The sequence below is a fragment of the Natrix helvetica genome (genome assembly GCF_964273705.1).
Source record: "Natrix helvetica genome assembly, chromosome: 7".
Lineage (NCBI taxonomy): Eukaryota > Metazoa > Chordata > Lepidosauria > Squamata > Natricidae > Natrix > Natrix helvetica.
The window spans coordinates 24018796-24044776 of NC_138558.1; the positions used below are offsets into that span (position 1 = coordinate 24018796).

The 25981-nt window shown below is 38.4% G+C and overlaps 1 protein-coding gene across 8 annotated transcripts in view; it reads right to left on the reverse strand.

Annotated features, from left to right (window-relative positions):
* LEF1 (lymphoid enhancer binding factor 1) overlaps positions 1 to 25981 on the reverse strand; it is a 113213-nt gene that overhangs the window by 45223 nt on the left and 42009 nt on the right. For all 8 annotated transcript variants that reach the window (XM_081959096.1, XM_081959100.1, XM_081959101.1 and 5 more), the window contains one exon: positions 4927 to 5059. In XM_081959096.1, coding sequence (XP_081815222.1) covers positions 4927 to 5059 — 133 coding nt within the window. The remainder of the gene's footprint in view (positions 1 to 4926; positions 5060 to 25981) is intronic.

Genomic DNA, 25981 nt, shown 5'->3' on the forward strand with positions numbered 1-25981 from the left:
TTTTAGTAAATCTCCTACAAACAACACATACTATTATTTTCCTTGGAATCTTAATATATAAAGTTACTTTAAATAAATTTGTGAGCTAAAAAAATGACTTTAATTCTGTCACTGATGATTCATAGGGTAATGTTTAAGACAAGATTAAAAACAAATTTTTTTTTTACAGTAAGGCATATGGACAGAATATTACATATTAAGCACAGATACTATTGAAGCCACATAGACAAATTATCTGTTCCGTAGTATTTTTCTACTGCACCTACCAAGGCTCACTCTAGGCATCTCCAGGCAATAGAGCTAAATGAAAGCACTCCTTCATGTGCCAGGAAATAATATGATTAAAGATCATAACTGCTTGGAGGATTGTATGCATGCATATGCTTTAGTTTCACATTATCAGCCAAGATAAGACAACATGTGACACTGCTCCTATCTACTTTGAGTTTTCAGCACAATACTAATCTAAGTTACCAAGAGGTAATAGCTAAAACAATCTCGAATGTTTAAGAAAAAGAGCCAGAAAATTGTATAGCTTGGATATATGAATAACTTGAAATAATACTATATGTCTATTTCAGTTCTTCTACTTTGCTTCATCATCCTGAGAAGTGAAACACCTCTCACTATTTTCATGCATATTAGATGAGGGCTAGTTTTATGCATCGCACTAAACCACAACTAAACCACAGCTTTGTTTTGGCTTAGCATAGGAGTCCTCAAATTGACATGACCAGTGGGGGAAATCAACTAATTTAGCAATCGGTTCTCTGCCCTAATAACCCAGAACGGGATGCATGGGGACTGCTGGGCGTGTAGGGGCAGGGCGTGGCCAGCCAGTCGTTGAGACTACCGGTTCGCCAAAAATTAACATCTTAGTTCGTCCAAACTGGTGCGAACCAGTGGAATCCTATCCCTGGACATGACCACAGGGAATTGCAAGTAACTCTGAGAGGGATCACAATCATGTTCAAAGTCACTCTGGGCATATTAGTTGAGCTCAAATCTGTAAATTCTATTACACTTATGAATTGTTCTTTTTCTTAACAAGGATAGAAGAGTTCTATGAACACTATTATATTCTTCAACTAATAGAACACCTTTTGAAATGCCCGATAAAATCCATAATTATATTAAAATCGTTGATGGAAACTTCTTAATTTGCCTTGATCAAAGTACTGTGTTTTATGGATTTTAATGCAGTTGAAATGGACAAAACTCTCATATCCCCAAAATGTCTTTTCTTAGGATCAGTGTACAAAATGAGAGCAACAAATAAATGAGAAGGGAATAAAGTGAGAAAGCTACGACCACAAAGATTCCATTTGCAACATGCTATTTATGCAAGTTAGGCTTTGCCTTGGTTGTCGCTATAAAGAGCATGAGGTATAAATGAAAAGTATACGAGGAATGAGGAAAAAAAGAGCGATTGTCTTGAAAATAATTTCCACTTTTTCAGAAAATATGCAGAAATAAAATCATTTTTTTCATTTAAAAATACGCGATGATTCATTCTAGTTTCTTCATTTTTAATAAATGTTTTAATTTTTTAAAGTTGCAGGAATCTGTTATTGTTTTACCTGACACAGAGATTAAAATGTGATTATTAGAAATAATTGGAATATTTATTTCTTGCCTAAGCCAGCCACCAGAATCATTACATTCTTTTTCATGGGAAGACACACATATTTGTTTTTTTTCATTTGAGAGGGTAATGGTAAACCTTGAGAATTCTTGGTTGAGTATGTTTTCTGACCTCAATCATTTTGATTTTACAAAAATATAGTTTCTTGATTAGAGAATAAACCAATACTGATGGCTCTAATTATTTGTGAACAGTGTCTCCCAGTAATCTAAGGGAATTGAAGGTCTAGATGGTGGAGACTAAACTTTTCTTTCTTCTATGATTACATCCCTTCTCCTTTCTCCCATTAGCGTCATCTTCTTCTTGATCATAGAAGGAACGTGCTGTGATTAGAGGATTTGCAGAACAGAGGACTCCCCAACCACAAGCACCATCAGGGGAATGAACTGGAAGTGGTTTGCAAGGAGCTTTAGCATTTGGTTAATGCAATTAAGAAGCCTTTCCACTGCCATGGAATAGAGAGTCAGTGTAAGCCACTAAGGACTTCCTCCATCACCAACTGAGCAGGCTGCTCCAATGAAGGCCAGCTGGTGCAGGCGAACCATTTGTGACTAGATTTACTCAGCAAGATCCACCATGACTGATCAATGAGAAAGAGAAGCAGATACCATATTTTTCGGAGTATAAGACGCACCGGAGTATAAGATACACCAAGGTTTTGAAGAAGCAATTTTTTCTAAAAATGTTTTTGCACTCTTCAGACATCCCAAAATTTTTTGCGAAAATGGGCTTTTTAAAAAAGGCATGAATAGCCCTTAGGAGGCTTATAGAGTGTTCCTGGGGGGTGGGGCCCCCCAAAATGATAAAAAATGGCCCATCTCTTTGCAAAAACGGGCCTATTTTTTGAAAAAAAAATGGCATGCATAGACTTTAGGAGGCTTATAGAGTGTTCCTAGGGGCTGGGGTGGTGGGACAAAACTGAGCAAAAAATGGCCTGTTCTACTTTATTTTACCATCATCTTCATTTAATGACCCCATAATCCCTTGCGGAGTGAAGTCTGGGCAACTGAATGGAGCTGAGTGTTTACTGGCCGGATGCCCTTCCTGTCGCCAATGTGGAGTTTTGTTCAGCAGATACATTCTCATCGTGCCCAGAGAGAGAAATACCTGCCTCTACCTAGGATCGAACTCACAGGCTCCCGATTGTGAGACGAGAGCTCCACCTCTAGGCCACCGCACCATTCGTTCTACTTTATTTTATAAACATTATAAAATCTACAAAGATGCAGCACAATGATTAGATGACCTTAAACAGAGAAACTAGCTTTTACACCTGGACTGAGTTTTGCAAAGCAAGAGAAGTAAGATAAACAAATCATTATTAATCACTGCATGGTCTCTCGTTTTAGCCAACAGTGTTTCATAATAGTGTTTCACAAAGATGACTAAAAACACCCATTAAGTTTTTGGCCATCAATAGGCAGTTGGCATATTCTGCTACCCACAGAGATGTGAAGTTGATATAAATATAATTTTGGATATGATTCAAATGGCTACTCACTGATGTAAATATATTAGAAAATAGAAATTAGGCTCTTTTTTTTTTCCAAAGCATATGGTCAAGCTAATCTTAGAAAAGTGCCTGAGAGCGAATGAAAACTATCAAATCAAATATGGGTAGTCCTCATTTAGCAACTGCCTCATTTAGGGTCCATTTGCAGTTACAACAATGATAAAAAAAAATTAACTTTGTGACCAATCCTTGCCTCATGATCTTTGTGTCTTTAAAGCAAAAAAAAAGCTGAGGTATGATCCTCTAAGCACAGTCAGAGTTTCATTTTGCAACCACTTTGGTTAATGACCAAGTTTTTAAAAGGTAAAGGAGTAAAGGATTTTACTCTGCTACTTATTGCTGATGATAGGGGGCCACTACTCATCTCCATTTCAAGGCCACTGAATCAGCGCTGTCCAAAGACAATTCTCTGGTCATATGGCCAGCATGATATCCAGACCACTGTTACTTTCCCACTGAAAAGGTACCTATTTATCTACTCGCATTTGCATGCTTTCGAACTGCTAGGTTGGCAGAAGCTGAGACGAGGAAAGGAACTCACCCCATCATGTGGCGCTCAGGTCTTGAACCTGGGCTGCCACCTTGCCAACCAACAAACCCAGCGTCTCAACTGCTGAGCTACCCCAGTGACCAAGTTACTACTTCCAGTAGTTAAATGAGGAACACGTGTACTGTAAATGTAACATTAACTCAGAAGGAAGCAATTTGGATTCCTTTAAAGAAAGCTTATTTTAATCTTTAAGATACCATATGGTTAGTAACAAAATGCCACAATGGCACTCTATTTTCCTTTAATGGGATCCAAAGTTTCAAAAGCAGCAACTCAGAGATATTTTAGAATTTCTGGGCCCCACTTCAAATACAACAGGACTGGGGTAAAAGGGAAAACCTCTGTACCTGGATCCACCACAGGGATAGGTTCCTACTAGTTCAGATTGGTTCTGCTGAGTAGGTAGTAACTAGGCCAGACACGCACCCGAACCAGCTCTATTGACAGTGCCTATGCTGGCGCCATCTTACTTTTTGCTTCTGCACATGCACAGAAGCATTTTTTTTACTTCTACACAAGTGTGCATAGGGCACATGCACCCAAAATGCATCACTGGATGCAGGAACTAGGTATGTCTAGCTTAAGAGAAAGAAGGACTAGGGGAGACATGATAGCAGTGTTCCAATATCTCAGGGGTTGCCACAAAGAAGAGGGAGTCAAACTATTCTCCAAAGCACCTGAGGACAGAACAAGAAGCAATGGGTGGAAACTAATCAAGGAGAGAAGCAACTTAGAACTGAGGAGAAATTTCCTGACAGAACAATTAATCAGTGGAACCGCTTGCCTCCAGAAGTTGTGAAAGCCCCAACACTGGAAGTCTTTAAGAAGATGTTGGATAACCATTTGTCTGGAACGGTATAGGGTTTCCTGCCTAGGCAGGGGGTTGGACTAGAAGGCCTCCAAGGTCCCTTCCAACTCTACTATTGTATTGTATTGTATTGTATTGTATTGTATTGTATTGTACTGAGCGAAGAAGCCGGAACCCACCCCAAATCCCCCAGTACTATAAGATGAAATAGCACGAAAATCCCCTAAACTCCGCTGAAGATGTTACCTAGCCTGGTAATGAAACTAACCTACAAGAGAACGAACGAATCTTCACCATCATAGTATGAAAAAAATATCCTTTTCAGCATCTGAGGCTCTCAAAAGGAAACGCGCGAGAAATTTTCTCCTCACCGCTTTTCACGGGCTGTAGAAATGGAAGGATGAGCTCACCTTGTTTTGCGTTGACGTCTGAGGGGAGGTGTGAAGGATGTGTCCCTGGAGAAAAATGTTCATCGCTGTAGGTGATGAGTGGAGTGAGAGGATGGACTGCATGGGAAGGTTGCACCACAGGGACTTTGTTGGACTGCAAACAAAAACAAAAGGCTTGAGTAGCATTTTTTTCCCTTTTGCTTCTTTTTTCTTAAACCAGGGGTGTCCATGCTGGCTGGGGAATTCTGGGAGTTGAAGTCCACAATTCTTAAAGTTCTCAAGTTTGGACACCCCTGTCTTAAACCAATAGGCCCGATAAATATAGTGCATATTTAATTGCCTCATTTTTTATCCGTACAATAATATACACTGGGGACAATATAACTCTCTTTCACAAACATCAGTACAGGAAGCCTTCAACTTACCACCCCAACTGGGCCCACCAACATTTATGTTGCTAAGTGATAATTTTTTAAAATGAGTTTTGTCCAATTTTACGATTTTTTTTGCAACAGTTGTTAAGCGAATCACTGTTTAATCATTGCTAAATGAGTAATACGGTTGTTAAATGAATCTGTTTCCTCCCCCCATTGACTTTGCTTGTCAGAAGGTCACAAAAGGGGATCACATGACCCTGGGACACTGCAATTGTCAGAAATGTGAGTTAGCCGTCAAATATCTGAATGTAAATTCCATGACCATAGGATGCTGTGATGGTCATAACTGTGAAAAATGGTCGTAATGCACTTTTTTTCAGTGCCGTTGTAACTTCAAATGGTTACTAAGTGAACTGTTGTAAATCGAGGACTACCTGTACCCACATATGCTAACTCTCACAGTAAGCGGAGATTTAAATAATGATTTGGTGAATAAGCCACAAAAACTGGATTTACCCAGACTATCAAGCCATTATCATGAATAATACAATGACTAGTTATATAAAACAAGTGAAACTAAAATCCAACAAAGCTAAATTCAGGACAATGGGTGAAGTCAACCACAGCTTGCAGATTATACCTGCCTAATTCAAAACAATAGCCATTGATCAAATATTAGTCCTCCCCACCATCGGCATAATAAGTAGCCAAGGATTAGCAGACACATCATTTTGTTGCTCATTTCAGTCAGCAAAAAGCAGGTAGGATAACATAAAAACCTGGCTAGCCACAATGCATTGTAGAACTAACATGGAGTAATAATTATAAAAGATTAGAAACTACCCATTAAAAGTACTTTTATCATGGCATCTGCTACAAACCTTTATGGCCATGGTACATATGGCCACAAAATTCTAATTTATCAGAAGTCTGAGGATATTTTGTAATTTCATGTAACCTTGATGAATTCTACTGGGCACATGGGAATATTTCTAAATAAAATATTAAGAGTCAACCCAAACACTCATCTCATTCTCTACAAGATTGCTAAAAGGATTAAAGATATTCTTGAAAACAAAGACAATATTGTACCAAAGACTTTCCTTCACAGCATACCAAGCTAATTTTTTAATTATTTTTTTTAAACAAAAGGGTTTTAAAACATTAAGATCTTAAAGCAGGGGTGTCAAACTCGATTTCATTGAGGGCCACATCAGGGTTGTGTTTGTCCTTGGGAGTTGAGTGGGTGTGGCTGGGGTGGGCATGGCCAGCTCGACATCCTGTAGCCCTCTGCCAGGGAAATGGAGCCCGGGAGGGCTGCACATGACCCTCCCGGCCTTCGTTTTTGCTGGCAGAGGGCTGCAGGAGGCTGTTGCAGCAGAAAACAGAGCCCAGGAGGGCAGTGTGCGGCCCTCATGAGCTCCATTTTTGCTGGCATAGGCACTGTGGGCCGGTCCCTCACTGTTTCCAGAGCAGCCTTATGAACCAGATCTAAACACCCCACAGGCTGGATTCAGCCTGCGGGCCTTGAGTGACACCCCTGTCTGAAAGGCTCCTGTTTTAGACATTCTGTCCAGCCTAAATACGTCCAAACACTCGTCACTTGTGAGCATGTAAATATAGTACTGCAGTCAAATACTACCAATACTTTAATCACAGAAGACTGCTAAGATCAGACAACTTATTTGGCCTCATCTATCTATATCTATATATATATCTATATATATCTATATATATATCTATATATATCTATATATATATATCTATATATATCTATCTATCTCTATCTCTATCTCTATCTCTATCTCTATCTCTATCTCTATCTCTATCTCTATCTCTATATCTATATCTATATCTATATCTATATCTATCTATCTATCTATCTATCTATATATATATATAAAAGGCAAATACCACTCACTCCTCATGAAATGTCCAGAACCATAAAGCCTACAAACTTGAAATTTGGCATGTATGTCTCTCTTGGCTTCTAGGTGCTCGCTAAGAAAGGATTTTTTGAAATGACTGTCTGATCATTAGTATTTCTGATATAGTAATCAACATGCTCTGATGCTAAGGAGTTCTACTCCTCCTCCCCACCTGAAAAGAACTCTGTTCCAACTACCAGTTGCCTCACATTCCTTTACCTCAGTTCAAACTGGCGGATGTTCCACTCCTTCACTCAGAAGTGGTCTGGGGCTCCTTACAGTACTAAACTTTGGTAACTCACTAAAATGTCTATGCCTTCCACCTATGGAACTGCTTCTGGACTCAAGACAGTGGGAACGATATTCCCTTTTGTGTTTCAATCACCGACTACCAATGAACCAATGGATTGTGAACCAAATTTCTCCTGCATAGCCTGATCACATAGTTTCGTCGTGAGGCACGGGTATCCAGCTAATATTTAATAAAAGAAATGTGCTAAAAAGATATGTGGATCATAGCTAGCTAGAGACTTTCTCAAATGGAGCTCGATTCTTAGTAACTACCACAACAAGCAGTGTTCTTAGCAGTTTTAATGGTGAAAAATAAATTCTTTCCAACTTCTAGTCTGCAGCCCTAGGTCTTACATCCAAATACAAACCTGATCTGACCCTATTTAGCTGTTGGCAATTGGGGTGTTATCAGCTACATAGTGTTTTCTTCTTCCTAAAAGAGAAGCAATGCTTTTGCTACAAAATGGAATTCAATAGTCAAGGTAAAGGAAGTCTTCTCTGAAGCATGGAAAGACATCAAGCTATTTTGTTGATGGGTGCAACAATCCCCTCAAGCTCAAGTATTAGAGTTACCACAGTAATCCCCCCCCTCTTTTTTTCATACATACATCTATGCAAAACATGAAAAATGTCTGAGACTCATTTGCATTATTAAATCATGTTCTTTGGTTCATTCTCCCTTTTCTGCTCTCAAGAAAAAAAATCTCAGTATAATTTGAAAACACTGTGTAAAAACCCTTTCAGCATTCTTTGAAATAATCACAAATATACATTCACGTCGGATAGGCTTCTGGGAAGGAAAGAGAGAATTCATTCCAAAATGCAGATATTGCTCATTAAACCTCCACTCATTCAATAGTGGAAAAGAAAAAAAAATTTTTTTCATTGACATTATTTAAATCATACATTATTTGTATGACAGACCATATTTCAAACACAGTACCAGGAGTCTATGTTTTATTGTTACTATAAAAATGCCACATTTTTTTTAATCTGCTACTTTTTTTTTGCATACTTTCCCTTGTTTCCAGAGCCCTACCTTAAGGAACTTGCATTAGCAAGTAGTATCATTTTAATGTCTGACCTATCCCTCCAGTCATATAGCTCAGAATCTTCTGCATGGGTTTTTGCTAAATTATGCTATCCTTCCTCTCCTCTTAATTTTACGGTTTTCAACACAGATTTGCTTTCCTGTGGGAAGGAGATAAGAACCTGAGGATTTTAATTTAAGCTTTGGCCTTGTCTTATATTTTGCAAGAGAGAGAGAGAGAGAGAGAGAGAGAGTGCACACGCGTGCATGCCCAAGCAGGAGAGAGAAAAAGCGATGCCACTCATAAGTGGTTGAAAGCCATTAAGCATTCAGTCCATTATTTGTCATGAAATAATAAAGCAGAATGAATTTCTATTAAGATATATGAGTTACTGTAGCTTGCCGGAGATATTTGAAGCAGCAATGCATCTTCCCATTTTTAAAGAAAACACATATTGATAAACATTGAATAACTATTTCCAGATTATCTATATTTATAAGAATTAATTGACTGGGGAGATATTTTTTTAACCAATGTATCTGAGATTATGCAAGCTGCATTGAAGCTAGAAGTCTACAACAACCCTCAGAACATGTGAGAAGCCAACTATAACATTTATGCTTAATACAACTCCTTCCAAAACAAATTTCCAATCTAAACAGTATCATTATAATGCCATTGTGTTCCTTCCCTTGACGCAAGGCACTCTTTACCTTCTTCCTTTTAATAATTATTTTTCAATTTACTTACTTTGCTGTAGTTCATAAAATGCTAAAATATCTAATGAGAAGAGTATTTCTACAATTGTCATACACCTCTCCTCCTCCACGTTATAGTCAACAAAACAGACTAAAGACAATTCCATACAAATTCCCTAAATTGTTCATCTCTCATGCTGTTTCCAGCGGCTCCTTTAAAAATTCAGTTGGGGATTCCAAGGTTTTGGAATTGAGGCTACTTCGTGTTCAGGGAAGAAGACAAGTCTTGATACCTGACCCAGGGAGATCCCCTCTATCTTTAAACAAAAGATGGATCATCCATACAATGATGGGATAAATTGAAAATAGAAACTTGACCTAAAGCTCCACATTTTAGTCAGAAAAGTGTGTTAATGCCTCTGCTTAGGCTTTTGGTCAGGGTGACTGAAGCCTCCTTTTAACTTGCTTTTCTTTTCTTTCTGTTTTGTTATATCGCAACCTTTACTCTTTTTGTTTCTTGTCATTTTTAATATCTTGTTTATAATATTTGAAATAATTTGTAAAACACCCAGAATCCCTGACAGTCAGATGGCGTAGACATTTAAATAATAAAGGTGAGGATTTTTAAAAAATCAGAAATTGAAATCCAGTCATTGACAACAACCATAAGATTTCTTAGCACAGACAGAGCAGTGGAATCTGGTTTAGATAAATATGCTATAGTAGCAATAAATTGGGGTAAAATCACAAATGGAATAGAAATACCAAATGGTCAAATCTTCTAGAGCCGGGATGGCGAACCTATGGCACGCATGTCACAGGTGGCACGCGGAGCCATTTGTCAGGGCACGCGAGGCATTGCCCTGTCAGCTGGCCAGCTGACTTCAGCCTTTTTTAAAGGCATTTTTCGCTCTCAGCAGGCTCCAGAGGCTTTATAGAGGCGGTCCGTAGGCTTCAGAAGCTTCCCTGAAGCCTCCGGAGTGCAAAAAACCAGCCCTATGGGCAAACAGGAAGTTCAGGAATGGACTTCCGGTTTGCTCGTAGAGTTGGTTTAAGCCCTCCGGAGGCTTCAGGGACCTTCAGGAGGCTTCCCTGAAGCATCCGGAGGACTAAAAATGACCTTACGAGCAAACCAGAAGTCACTTCCGGTTTGCTCGTAGGGTCATTTCTTGCCCTTTGGAGGCTTCATGGAAGGCTCCTGAAGATCCCTGAAGCCTCCGGAGAGCCTCCGGGAGGGCGGGGGAGGCTTTTTTTGCCCTCCCCAGGCTCCTATAAAGCATCTGGAGCCTGGGGAGGGCGAAAAAAAGAATGCAAAAAATGGGGGGAGCACCTCTCATGTGTGCATGCACACTGGGGGGGGCATTGCATTATGGGTGTGGCATACCCACGCATGACCCCCCTGTGCTCCCCCGCCTTATGGCATGCGAGCCAAAGACGGTTCGCCATCGCTGTTCTAGAGCCATCAGGATGAAGTCTACAAGTATCTGGGCATTTTACAGTTGGATAACATCAAACATGGAAACATTTAAATGAGATTATAAACATCAGAAAACATCCAAAGCATGAAAGAAATGCTAAAAACAATGTATAGTGGAAACCGCTTCAAAGCATCAACACCTGTGATGTAATATACTACTAGAAATATTAACTGAACACTAGATGATTGTTTGAACTCCAAAACAAGAAAACTCATGACTATTCGCTATGTATTACATTCTCCTAGTGATATTGATAGATTATAGCTGCACTAAAGGAATGGGGGGGGGCACAAATTTACTTCAAGTCAATGAAATAAATCATTCATTGGCTGGTTATATAAAAGACTGCCAATAGTGATGCAAATTAAATGTTGGAACTTATTGAATATACAGTAAATAAAACGTGAATAGGAAGTAATGTGTTAAATACAATAACATACCATAGTTGCCAAAATGAGTCACTGGAACATCTGTAAAAATTAACATGTGCCGGTAATGAAAAATTGATAGAATTGAAAAAGAAGTTTAAAAATGAGCAGGTTAAAACATTGGAGGATTTCTGAACAAAAACTGATAAAGTGCACCAAATTTAACTGTAATTGGGAAGAAGAAAGTGGGAACAATTGATATAGCAATACGAGGGGATCACAAAGTATAAATTGAAACTGAAAGCTGGTGATGTTATCTGGGTGCCAAACCAAAAATCTTGAATGCACTTGCAAAGCATGCACATTTACAAAATGTTCATCTGTAAATTATAGAAGGCCACACTGCTTAGATCTGCGTACATGCTATGACAATGCATTATGACCGCCTATGTTCTTTAGAAGAACTCAATGCATATGAAGGCCAACACCAGCTAAAGAACTGGCAGCTGTGATTTCACATTTTTGTGTATTTTATAATCATAAGACAGCAACAGACAGCAGTGCCAGTTTTGCAAAGAAGCTGATGAAACAGTGAACCACCTACCGTAATTACCTACTGTAAAAAGATTGCATAGACATACTACAAACAGTGGCATTACAAAGTGGCAACAATGATGCATTGGAAGATCTGCAAGAAATAATAGTTGTGTGCAAGCAAGAACTGATGGGGGAATCACAAAATAGACAAAGTAACAGCAAATAAAAAAGCTAAAGTGCTCTGGAACTTTAGACGTCAAATAGACAAGCTTTCGTGACACAACACTCAAGACTTAACTATTGATAAGAAAGACAAAAACGTCTGAATATATAGTGGATATTGCAATAACTGAGGACAATAGAGTAGAAGCAGGGGTGGGTTCCTGCCAGTTCCGGTTTCACAAATGTACAGTGCTGTTTAGAACCGGTTCCAGCTCCCTCCCCATACCCCTCCCCACATCATCAAGATGAAGAGCGAGAGGAGGAATTCTGGGAGTTGAAGTCCACAAGTCTTAAAGTTTGAAGTTTAAAGTGTCAAGTTTGAACACCCCTGGGGTTTTTTTTTCTAAAGGGTTAGGGGTGCAAGGGTCTTGTAACTTGACAGCTTTAAGACTTGGGTGCTTCAAATGCCAGAGTTTCTGAGCCAACATTTTGGTTGCTAAGCAAGAGTGTTATTAAGTAAGTTTCACCACATTTTACAAGTTGGCCATGCCCATCGAGTCACATGGCTGGCAAGCCACTCCCACCCAGTCACATGGCTGGCAAGCCACTCCCACAAAGCAGTCCACACCTACAGAAGAGGTTCTAAAAAAATTCAAACCCACCACTGAATAGAAGAGAAAGAAGTGGACAAAATCACAAAATAGAAAGATCTAGAAGGAGAAATAAAATGGACAAAAGAAATGTACCAATAATAATAAGTGTCTTGAGTATAATTCCAAAATATTTGGAATATTTGCATGCTCCTTTTTTGATATTAGTTGTTGATTGACCTGTTCCAGTCTGTTAGTCTGTTAGTTGCTCTTCAAAATTTCTGGAAAAGTTTAGTTAAAGATTTTATAGATTCTTCTTCAATTGCTTGCTCTATTTCTGTAGCCTTCTGACTTGGTAATAATTGAAATGATGTGCTTTTGCAATTGGAAAATATCTTCCAATGTGTCAACATCTGCTTTTCTTAGTTCCTTGGAAAGGATTTGATTACCGGACAAAAGATCAAATTCAGCCTAAACATCTGGCTGAATGTGAGCAGCTAATAAAATATCCTGAGGGAGCACATGGGCCCTTCTAAAACTTTATGTCAACAACAAATTATTAATTATATAATTTATAGTACAATTATATATAGCATTTTATGTAGTGTAGTAAAATGTCATTATATAATATCTGAAATAATTCAATGCATAATTGCATATGCCTGACAATGTTACCAGTAGGATAATTTTCTAAAGCCTCAATGCCTCTGAAGGCACTAATTCCTAGAATTCCAGATATAGTTGAAATCATCCCTAGGAACTCAGATTTAGAAAGGCAGCTATTAGCTGATCATACTGCATATTTCACAATATCACCTGTAGCTCTTATCTCTTCTCAAGTCCTATAGCCTCATCATGGCATAGGGAAGCATTGCTGGGAATGTATGTAAGGGTATATAATCTCATGAAGGTCATCTAAGGCATGAAGGTTATTCTAACTGCCTGATTAAAACAAGGGACTGCCTCGGGGGTGGTTTGCTAACCAGTTTACTACCAGTTTGCTTGTGCTCGCGTGCATGCGCAGAAGCATCTGAGCGGGTGGGCAGAGCCTACTGCTGCCGCCACTACCGGTTCAGCCGAACTGGGACAAACCAGGAGCAAACCATGTTTGGACTGCCTTTATCTGGCTGCAGTGATATATAGATATGGGGTGGGGGGGGTGGATGGTCATTTAGTGACGATTGTGCCATTTAGTGACAATAGCAAAAATATCATGTCACACTGCATAGGAGAACCTAGGCAGTATCGGGACTGGGGCTGAAAGGCGAAAGTGGTAGTAGTATGCTCTATCCCATAATTGGGTAGACCAGATTGCTCTGGTAGACTGGTCTCACCAGAAAAAAACAATTTCTCCCCTGGTATAGCCGACAAAGCAAGGAGAGCCTATGGCTTAGAACAGCGATGGTGAACCTTTTTTGGCTCGCGTGCCATAAGTGGGGGGAGCGCAGGGGAGTCGTCTGGAGGCATGCCGTACCCATAATGCAATGCGCAACCCCCAGTGCACATGCGGGCACTACAGGTGCTCCCCCCCCCATTTTTACATGCTTTTTTCGACCTCCCCAGGCTCCAGAGGCTTTATAGGAGCCTGGGGAGGGCGAAAACAGCCTCCCCCCCCCCAAACGCCCTCCGGAGGCGTCAGGGAAGCCGCCAGACAGTCCCTGAAGCCTTTGGTGCGCTCAAAACGACCCTCCGAGCAAACCGGAAGTCACTTCCGGTTTGCTTGGAGGGTCGTTTTAAGCATTCCGAAGGCTTTAGGGAAGCCTCTGGACGATCCCTGAAGCCTTCGGAGCGTTCAAAATGATCCTCCGAGCAAACAGGAAGTGATTTCCAGTTTGCTCGGAGGGTCGTTTTGAGCGCACCAAAGGCGTCAGGGAAGCTCATGAAGCCTCCGGAGGGCCTCGTGGGGGTGGGGAGGCTCTTTTTGCCCTCCCCAGGCTCCTATAAAGCCTCTAGAGCCTGGGGAGGGCGAAGAATGGCTTTAAAAAAGGGTGAGCTCAGCTGGCCAGTACGTGCATGCGCGCTGGCCAGCTGACAGGGCAGCGCCTCGCGTGCCCTGACAAATGGCTCCGCATGCCACCTGTGGCACGCGTGCCATAGGTTCGCCATCACTGGCTTAGAGGTTAATACATCTACCTAATATGAAACTATTAGGTTAGACAAGATGCAGTTGTTTTGACAACATCTATAAAGAAAGCAAAGAAATGGTAGAAGATTCCAAAAGATCCCTGAATTCAAAAGGCTTAGCCTAAAACTGATATGCTGTTAATGATGATCAAGAGTAACCAATCAAAAATCAGATTAAGATGGAAAAAGTATTCTGAATAGTAGAGATGTCAACATTCAAGATACCTTAGAACACGGGTGTCAAATTCACGATGTCACATTGCCATCACGTGACATATTGCAACATTTTCCCCCTTCACAGAGCTGGGGTGGGTATGGTTTGTGCGTGACGCATCCAGCCCATGGGCTGCCAGTTTGACACATTGGAAGATATTTTCCAATTGCAAAAGTGCATCATTTCAATTATTATCAAGTCAGAAATAGAGCAAGCAATTGAAGAAGAATCTGTAAAATGTTTAACTAAACTTTTCAAGAAATTTTGAAGAGCAACACAGAGAATAACAGATTGGAACAGATGAATCAACAACTAATATCCAAACAAGGAGCATGCAAATTATTGTATAATATCCTTAGGACCATCTAATGCAGAAGAAATGTTGTGAATAGTTTGTCCTATTAATATAATAACATTAGTCATGAGTTAGGAAGCACCACCACCTTTCATTTTTTAAAAAATCTAATAACTTTTAGTCAAGGGAAAATATTAGGGGAAAAAAACAATTTGGATTTTCCCCCCTGGGGTCATACTTGATAGGCTGGCAAAAAAAAAAAAGAATGCCAAATTTGTTAATTGATCTCATCAAATATGTAGGATGTCATTGCTTACAGAAAACCTGGACAAGAACTTTTTTAAAAAATTAAGACTATCTCAGGCAGATAGAGGGAGGTACAATCTAGGCCTGCTTTATTTTTAGGCCAGATGTATTTGTCTTTAGACTACTCACTGGAACATGCTAATTGAAAGAAATATTTAAAAGATTAGCTGCTTTGTCCTATAAGCTGTTTAGAGGGTTTATTTAAAAAAACAATAAGGCTTCTATTTATACCTCTCGGTTGAAGGTTTCCTAATAACAAATTCTTATCTCAACTAAGGGGTGAGAGCAAAGATGTTCCCAATATGTCCAAAACAGATGTTAATGTTTCCCCAAAGTCACAGAGTTTATGCAATTTTGATGACAGACATCTAACATGATCAAGAACCCTAGTTATTCCTGGATGGAAAACAAGACTAAAGCTGTTGGTAAAAACACATCAAGTTTAATACGGAACAAAGACAAATGAATTTTGTTCCACTGAGTTAACTGGAAATGTTCTATTGCACATTTCAAATCAATACTTTGTTCCAAGTTCAAAATTAACTATTGTTTCATTTAAACCCATAGCTGTAAGCAATTATAAATCCTTTTAAAACCATTTATAGTATATTCCATCATTTATATATGCCTTGATTAATTGATTGAGTGAGTGAGTGAGTGATTGTAAGATCAATGAACTTATTCATTGTTCAGGCTTAAATGTTATGTCATACTCTGGAAAAAGAGAAAGAAAAGTATTAATCTTTATGAGTTAGCTCCTTAAAGCAACTACTTTTCTTTCTTTCTCTATTTCTCTTTCTCTCTCTTTCTCCCTTCCTTATCTCTCTCTCTCTCTCTCTCTCTCTTTCTCTTTCTATTTCTGAAGGCTGAAAAAATCATTCCTGCTTTATCTTGAAGGAAAAAGAGGCTTCCACATAATTTCTTTCAGAGCATAAACAAATACACAAATACTTTAAAAGAAAACTATATGGCAACTTTCCTTCCATGGTTTCTTTCCAAGATGCTGGGATTTCAATTCTAAACCTTTCATGCTAAAATACAGTATCTAGAGAACACATTGCTGGGAAATACTAATCTGTGCTACATTGTATAAATATGTATTATAAAAAGGCAAACTCCAACAACTTAAACATCCTACTATTTCAAAAGTGATATATACTGTACTTTATACTCAATTTCTTTTAAGTAAATTGTCTTCTGTCCCAAGATCATAATTACATGATAAAATACACATAGAGACTCTAAGTGTATTGGGAAAATATGTGTGACATTATTGATTTATTTCAAATATAAAAATCTATGTTCCTTTGAATACACACACACACACACACACTCACTCACTTCACACACACACAGACTTGCTACTAAAGAGGCTTTTCACTGATGATTCCAGATTTTTCACACAACTAAAATCTGATCAAAATAGGTTTATCACTTCTCAGAAAGCTCAATGAATACATTCTCAGTTCGTGTATTATTTCAGACAGAATTTCACACATGTCTTTTCTTAAACAGACGGTTTCAGTTTAAACCTGCTATTCTGCTTCTTTGTCTCTAAGTGATATCACTATATAACACCCTATTCCTCTTGGACTGGTAATATCCAATGAGGCATCCTCAGCTGATTACAACAGTCACAACAGGGCAACATTGGTTGCTTCTTCTACCTTAAAATTCACGTAAAGCTCCTAAAAAATAAGTTCCAGAGTTTTTATTAGTCCTCTTCCATCTCAACAAGAAACCTTTCAGTTGGTGCCTGTAAGGGTGAAGGGTGTAGCATACTTTGTACAGGATGTAGTGTGCAGCAGAATTGAACCAGAAAACGCAGAACTTCACACTGCTATAAAAATAAATAGTCCAGTGTCATGCTTTAAAGCATCTTATCATATGGATGTCATAATGTATTATGGACACTGAAGGTTAATGGTAAAGAAATATTCCACCTTGTTAGCCTGGGAATGAGTTTATAATAGCCTCCCTGAGTAAACTAAAAGAGGGCATTACACCTTTTAAGAAATTAGGTGTAATTCCAGGCTTCACATCTTTTGCAATATTATAGTTGTTTTATAACAAATGTTCTGCAAGTGATGATACCTATATAATAATAGCAAAGCCAATTATTGCTCAATAACTAATTATGTCTTTGGTACACCAGCACACTTCTATCTTTTCATTAAAAACTGGAATGAGATTTTATAATATTTTGTATTTTGAGCCATGAAATGAATTCCTTTCATTTGTAACCTAAATTACATATTCCTTTGTGAAAACTCAGTCAAATAGATCAAGATTTGCTACAGCTGACTTTAAAATGGTTCCCCCCCCCCCCCGTCACGTTCACTGTCTAATTCTTCCTTCACTTTTAAAAAAATGCTTCTCAGTTAACAAATTTATAACAATTTTCACAAGGATGAACACAAATGCAGCAACAAATAAATAAAGGGAGGGAGCAGGTAGCGAGAAAGAAAGCTTTTAGGAAGGGGTACAATTAATAAAAACTAAGGAAACATAAAGGGAAGTGGTGGCTCAGTGGCTAAGATGCTGAGCTTGTCGATCAGAAAGGTCGGCAGTTCGATTGTTTGAATCCCTAGCGCCGCGTAACAGAGTGAGCTTCCGTTACTTGTCCCAGCTTCTACCAACCTAGCAGTTCTAAAGCATGTTAAAATGCAAGTAGAAAAACAGGAAACACCTTTGGTGGGAAGGTAACAGCATTCCGTGCATCATCGGCATTTAGTCATGCTGGCCACATGATCACGGAGACGTCTTTGGACAGCACTGGCTCTTCGGCTTTGAAACGGAGATAAGCACCGCCCCCTAGAGTCAGGAATGTCTAGCACATATGTGCGAGAGGAACCTTTGCTTTTACCTTAAGGATGCATATAGGAAGCCAAATTATAAAATAAAAAAACAGGTTGCCTGTTTGTAAGTGTGGCTCTTTAAATGGCAGTCATCAATGTGCTATAAAACTTGAATTAAATAAAAAGTCTTCATCTTTAGTATTTGAGACCATATAAGCAACAATAGGGCACAGGTACCTCAAAAAGCCCAGATATTTGTAAGGTGGAGGGAAGGGTTAGCACAGGCTCTGTACATTGCTTAATATCATTCAATGGTAATAAATATTATTACCTGATTAACATGAAAGATGTCCAAGGTCCAAAATAGTTGTGCTCCTGTCTTCTTAGTGTAGGTAAAGTGAATTTGCTGAACTAACAGGACACAATTGCACACTTCTTTGTCTTTCTAGAAGATGAGGAAATGCATTACCATTTCCTGAGGTAATTATTTGTACCAAGCCATACCTGTCTGATGGTTGGCAGTTACTGTATATGTAATCTCCTTATCAACATTGTTATGTGCACTAGGATGGAGATGGAAATGAAAAGATTTAAGAATGATAAGATATATAACCCTCTCTTTATCGATTTTACGACAAGGAGCAGAGATGACATGGAAAATGGCCCAAAATGAATACTTAAAGGACCAGTACTGTTGTAGCTTCTGCTCAACAGAGACAATTATAACACTTGTGGAATGGTGACAATCGAGGAAAGCTTTAGAAATCAGAGATAAATGCTTCCACTACTAATCTTTGATGAAGAATGAAAAGGTATTTAATAGTGGACCATGTGAAGAGTTGTTCTATCCTTAATTTGTGTCTCAGATACTGATCGAAAAAGAAAATAACTCTACTACAACCTCAAAATAATGCTTGCACAGAATATAGGAATCTAACAGAGGGAGGAGTTAACAAAGACAGTTTGGCAGAAAAAACAATATTAATTCTTTTTTTGCACAGCATTCTAAATCTTGTTGCTTAGCTGATCATTAAACAGCTTTAGCCGTTTTAAAGATCCTGGGAGATATTTGTATGCAACAGTTTAGTGACTGAAACAGACCTTTGGATGGATTTGAGAAATCACTATGGAGACTGAAATCTATTGCTGGGTCCCCAGGTGCAGGAGTTCTAAAACATACAAGATGCTACTGAGAGAAAAAATGGAGCTCTGTGTAATAATCATGTGAGCATTTTTGCCCACAACCAAAGCAGAAGCTAGAGTTTCTACTTCATACATTTCTGCCACCATCGACAAGGGTGTGCTAGGTATCATTCTCCCTAGTACAAGAGACAATAAAAAATATTTTGAATTGGATTTATGGACTAATGAACATTTATTGCTAAGAGGTCTACCTTATTATTGAAAATAGATACCAAGGACCAATATATCAAAGATTATATGATCAAATGGGTAAAATACCTTGAATATAACAATGTCTGAGATAAAGGGATAAAATTGTATACTGAATTACAATTTGAAAGAGAATTTTTATAATAAGATTTATGATTGATAAACAACACATGTACAATGGAACTTAAATTAATGGAGTTGACTGAGATTGTAACATTAACAGTTTTGATTAAAGAAAAGACCTTGTCTAACTTTGTTTTCACATGGAAACCACTTTTTTGAATCTGAACTTTTTGCTTGAATTTGAAACAAATGAAATTGTCAACCAGATAGATCAGAAACCCGTTCGGTAGCTGCAGAGTTAGAATCTTTGGCTCAGACCTTGGGTAAAAGTATATATGACAATCAAATCTTCAGAAATGTTTCCATACTAAGGCAACATGATCCTCTAAGAAAGTTTAATTTCAGTTCAGAAGCTTTTACTGAAAAGCTCCTTCCATTCTTTCAGAGCAAAGCAGTATCCAGTATGCATCTAAAAGGAAGCTACAGCTGACTTCTCTTTAGGTGAGATGATATTACTTTGAAGCACGTCATTCTAGCATCTGGAATTGAAGTAGCTCTGTAAAATAGCACCACTTCTTACAAACTAATTTAGAAGAGAATTTCTTGGTCAGATTTCAGCATCGTCAAACGTTCGCTGGTCTATAATAGAAAATAATGTCTTTCAAAATAACATAATTTAAAGTGTGGTGGCCACTAGAAGACTCAAGAAGAGCCACTTCAGATGGTAAACTCCAGTGCAAGAAGAAATTCTATAGCACATATGTGTCAATCAGTCTCAACAAAAAGTTACAGATGTAGTTTGGAATCAAAAGCAGATGAGAAGTAGATAGAGAAAATGTGTTTTTCCTTCCTGCCATTTGTCTGCTCCAAATGATCTTCCTCTGTGTAGCAAGAGAGAGAGAGAGGAGAGAAGAGTTCAAAGGAAATATTTCTAAAGGAAAAGGGGAAACACCCTTTAAACACCCCTTCCTGCTCACACTTCTTTAGTGCTTTTGCTTGCAAGATGTTTTAGTAAACGACACTGATGATGGCTTGTGTTTTAAAAAATATATTCAAAAACACATCTTAACCTCAAGGCATCATTTCTTTAATAATAATAAGCTGGCAATCATAATTTACATCAACCATAGAAACTAGCAAAGAGTTAGAATTAATACACCCATAGAGGCACAGGCCTTTATGGAAAAAAACAAACTACTCCTAGAAAAACCTGATGATTCTTCATCAGATACACAGGACATGGGAGGGGCCGGAGCCCTGTTGGCGGGGGGAGATGGGGCAACACCGAGAAAGCTCAGATCACAAAAATGAGTAAGAAAATCCACCTGACATAAACTGATCGAAATTATTAACTGAATTTATATGTTGACTATATGTTACTACTTAATAATGAATTATGTGCAAATGTATACTATGAGTATGGAGGGGGGGGGCGCACCTACCACACACTGCAGTTGCCAAAATTTGTAACTTTTCCCCTACCTTTTTCCTTTGTAAAATATCAAAAAAACCAAAAAAACTTTGTTATAAAAGAAAAGAAAAGAAAAAGAAACTAGCAATGTTGAGAAATATCCCAATCTGGCATTCGCTATATATCATGGATTACAATTCCCAAAATTCTCAGCATAGAGAGCTGAATTAGATGGTCAGATTATGTGAGAAGAATTGTTGTTTCAAGAGGATTTATTGAGATTGAAGGTTTACCTTATTTAAAATCCTGGGAACCATGAAAACTGTCATCAGACCTAATAATTCCAAATAAATGTTATAACTCAGCCCCAGGTTTGATGGGCAGATATCTCTGTCATAATGATCATGACAATTCGAAAATGCTGTTGTTAGAGACCCTTATATATGTTAAAGCTGCTTTAACAAAAATGTGTTAGCAGGAAAGACAGAACAAATTATTATAATAAGCATCTAACTGTATATTGTCTTGTTGATTCTTTGCTTCTCTATACCTTACTAAAGACTTCAGTCATGGTTTTTTATTTTTTTTGGTTAAATCTCTTCAAAAACTGTAAAAATCATTCTTTGCTGAGTCATCAGGAAAAAAAAATCCCAGATCAACAATTGGAGTAATAAATTCATCATTAGGTCTAATCAGAATGAGCAAGTAAGCTTTTGGGTTGTACAACAGTTAATCAGGCAAGGCATGAATGCAGGAGATATAGAAAAACCAAGAACATCCCAGATTATGCCGGATGTCATACTCAGGATGTGTACAGACAAGCTTTGAGAAAAGGTTATTAGACTGAATATATCCACTACTAGTAGCATCAGAAACAAGAAAAAGTTGACTGTTGCTCTCAGAATAAAAAGACCATTCATTTCCAATCTGTTTCTAAGCACTAGAAGTAGGGTCACTTGGTCTGGCAGGAAAGAAAATAAACATTAATATTTATATTAGCAATCAAAAAAAGTCAATGAAGCTAAGATGTGTGACAATGATTCTCTCACATAATTCAGAACAATTCATGTATGTTGACATCAAAAGCATGTAATAAGATATGGATACCAATAGAACACCCAACATATATGCTTTTCTGATCATAAAGATACAGAAGGTTTTTTCATATTTGCAGTAGACAGCTAAAAGAGGGAATTCTTAAGACTGGAGTCCTGAGTCTGGTGGCTAGGGACATGGTGGCTCAGTGGCTAAGACGCTGAACTTGCCGATCAGAAAGGTAGGTAGTTCAGCGGTTTGAATCCCTAGCACTACATAACGGAGTGAGCTCCCGTTACTTGTCCCAGCTTCTGCGCACACACCCCGATCCACTGCTTAGGTGGGCCGATTCAAGAGGTGGGCTCCTACTGGTTCGTACCAGTTCGGCCGAGTAGGTAGTAACTCGGCCTACCACGCCCCCAAACTGGTTCTATCAGTGGTGGCGCCATCTTGATTTTCGGTTCTTCACTGGGTGGAAAACAGATACAGAATACTGTGCTGCTTTCTAATTTATAGTCCTTTCACTTTTCTAGCAGAATATGATGAAAAATTGCTGCTCAATCACAAATGCAGGGAACAATGTTTTCTATGTGTAGATATTGTGCTCTAAAATATAATGTGCTTTTCCCGACAGAAGTACAAACAATAGCTTTTCATAAAAGGCTGACATGTAGGAACAGTAAAATGCAGGTGCTGAAAGACAGTGAGTATACATTGATGTACGCACATATAGGTGTGCCTATGACCAGATATGGCCTTCAATTGTTTTGGAATTCAGCCAATTTATATTTGAAGGTAATGAAGTTCACACCTGTCTATATGGGTATAGCAAGATTTTTGCCACTTATTTTCATATTCTTCTTATTGGAGACTCTTCCCTTCTCATTTACTTAGAAAAAACAATACAAATAGTCCTCACTTAATAACTAGCTTGTTTAGCATTTGATGTTATAATTGCAGGTGTTTGGCTAGTGGCAGGCCTTTACAATTGTTGCAACATGTCATGTTAACATGATCTCTGTTTTCACACTTCACAACCAACTTTCAACAAACAGAATCAATGGACAAATTGGCTTTAAAATTCAAGTCATGGTCACGTGATGTCTTACTTAACGACCCACGATGAATCGTTTAACAACCATAGAGGAAGTGAGGTCAGACATCTCTTTAGTCAACATAATTTAATGACCACATTTTTTAGCAACTGTGTTGTTAAGCAAGGATTACCTGTACTTATACAATTACTTGCGAAGTTTTGGATACCCCTTGTCAAGAACGATATCTATGTATATTTCAATGAATCTGTAAATGAACAGAAACTGACAATCTCTATAAAATAAACTATGAATCTTTTTGGAAAATTTGAAGGCACGCTTATTGTTTATCTGCAGTTCTTATACAGATTCAAAATAAGAAAAGAGTGCATACAGCAGGTGCAGAAATCTGGGTACCCTTCCAGTTATTTTTTTTTCTAATGAAAAGTTGTTAATAAGGACCCCAATGGTGAGTAATTTGTTAGGACTATAATTATTTATTTAATTTATTTATTTATTTCTTAGATTTTTAGGACTATAATTAGAAAAGTAAACAAAAAATCATTCTAGAGGTGAATAAATGCTTTGACCTTTCTAACCTCTGAATTTGTGACTGTTCTGCTTTCTTTCAATATTAATGGGTTCCTCTAAGCACTTAAAAAACCCTCCTTTTTGCAAAGCACGAGGAGATTATTTTTTTTAAAAATCTCTAAAATCTCTTAGCTAGACATTTCAACTGATAGAAACACGATCAAGAATGGGAAGTCTGTTGCGGTCCAGATAAGATCTATAAAGTCTGTAAGGGAAAGGGAAAGGAGACATCTTTCATACAATGTACTAGAACTTGCTCAGGAGTGTCTGTAGGATAGAATTAAAAAAACAAAGTAAAATTGGCAGCTATGATGGCTACAATTGAAGTTCTGTCCAAGACAAACTGACAAAAAGGTACAGCTTTGATTGCATCTTAACTGCTGCCATCATGACTTTTTTTTTTTTAACCTGACCCTGATGTGAGAGATGGTGCCTAAAGACAGGAAGATGGTGTGATACATTACAGTGAAGTGAAGAAAAAAGGAAGTAACATAACCTGGAGCTGGAAAGGAGACAGAGGAAAAAAAGGTAGGATTGCCATTCCCTAGAATCTCTCGGGTGGGGGGGGGGAGTCCGTTAGAGTGAGAGTAGTATAGCTTTAGTCTGGAAAGATTCTGTCTATTGGCAATAAGCAACAAAGAACTGAGCTTTGATTGGATTGTTCTTGGAGTGAGCCTGGTACCTACAGGCACTCCTAATTGGGCAGAAAAAATCTGTATGATCATCAGATGTCAGGAAAAAGTTAACATTTTCTATATCAATTTGTTGCTATTTAGGTTCGGACTTCAATAGCTTGGATATGGTAGCTCTATTTGGCATTATCCTTTGGTTAGTAGTGCTAAAAGCCTTCAATCTAAAGCAGTTAATGTCAATGTAACCATTCTGAAGCACAGCCAAGAGTACCAGCAGCTGCTAGAGTCAGACTGACTTGGAGGGACCAAAAAGGGAAATTTATAGGCTTCTTTATTAATCCACTAAATTATAACCAAACAAACTAAATTTCAATTATAGGTTAAAGGTTAAAGGTTAAAGGTCACACATATTTGCTAGTCATTCCTGACTCTAGGAAGCGGTGCTCATCTCCATTTCAAAGCTGAAGAGCCAACGCTGTCCAAGGACGTCTCCATGGTCATGTGGCCAGCATGACTAAAAGCCAAAGACGTACAGAACGCTGTTACCTTCCCTCCAAAGGTGGTCCCTATTTCTATACTTGCATTTTTACATGCTTTCGAACTGCTAGATTGGGAGAAGCTGGGACAAATAACAGGAGCTCACTCTGTTACACGGCGCTAGAGATTCGAATTTCCAAACTGCCAACCTTTATGATTGACAAGCTCAGTGTCTTAGTCACCACATCCGTTTTTACCCAACCCATCCCACCAGATCCCAGGTTAAGACCCCCTAAATCATGAGAGCTATGTAGCAAATATTTCTCAACCTCAACTATTTTAAGATGGGTGGACTTCGACTCCTCAAATTCCCCAGCAAGCATACTGGCTGGAGAATTATGGGAGTTGAAAGCTACACATCTTAAAGCTGCAGAGATTGAGAAATACTGACTTATATCGTATGATAAATTCAAGGTGGGTTTTAACTGTAGTGGGTTTCTGCAAACAATTTGTGGAACTAAAAGTTTACTAAAACTTGGTTAATTAGTTACTTAGCTGTCCCATTCTCACTGCCAAATCTCGAAATGACTAACTTCCACCAGAGTTCAGGATTTTGGTATGCTATGCCCCAGATACTTTAGTCTCAACAAATCCATGTATGGTATAACCACAATTTCATGATGTCCTTTGATATATTTTGACCTGGTAACTCTTGCTCTGCACACAAAGTTCCCAGCAATCATTCTTTAAGCTCATTTGTTTGTCTGATAGAAATCGCTAAATAAACATTTTCAAAATTAGCACAGATACACAAAGTGTTTGTGCCCACAGCTGGGCAAAGTAACATGTTGTATTTTTTTTTTCTTTAGGCTCACAAAGCTGCTTTAAAATATTTTAAAAAAAAAACATATCCTTCCAGATTCTGCAAAGGGCTTATTATCTCAAACTGTGTGCCTGCATGATCAAAGCCCCCCAAAAGGTCAGGCATTCCACAAAGAGCAACACTGATGCCTGCAAGCACTCTTCCAGCGTACTTCTGTGGAAGCAGAAGCTTCAGTCCTGCGCCTAACTGAAGCACTTTATCTGGCTACCAGGTGAATTTGCCAATTAGATTTTGAGTAAATCCAGGCTGTACTTTTTCTAAGGTTTTGGAGGATGAGAAAAAAGCATACTGTGGATATTCTTCCTATTAGGCCTAGCTCTATGAAACCTGGTATCTATTTTCTTGGGTTAACACGCAGAGT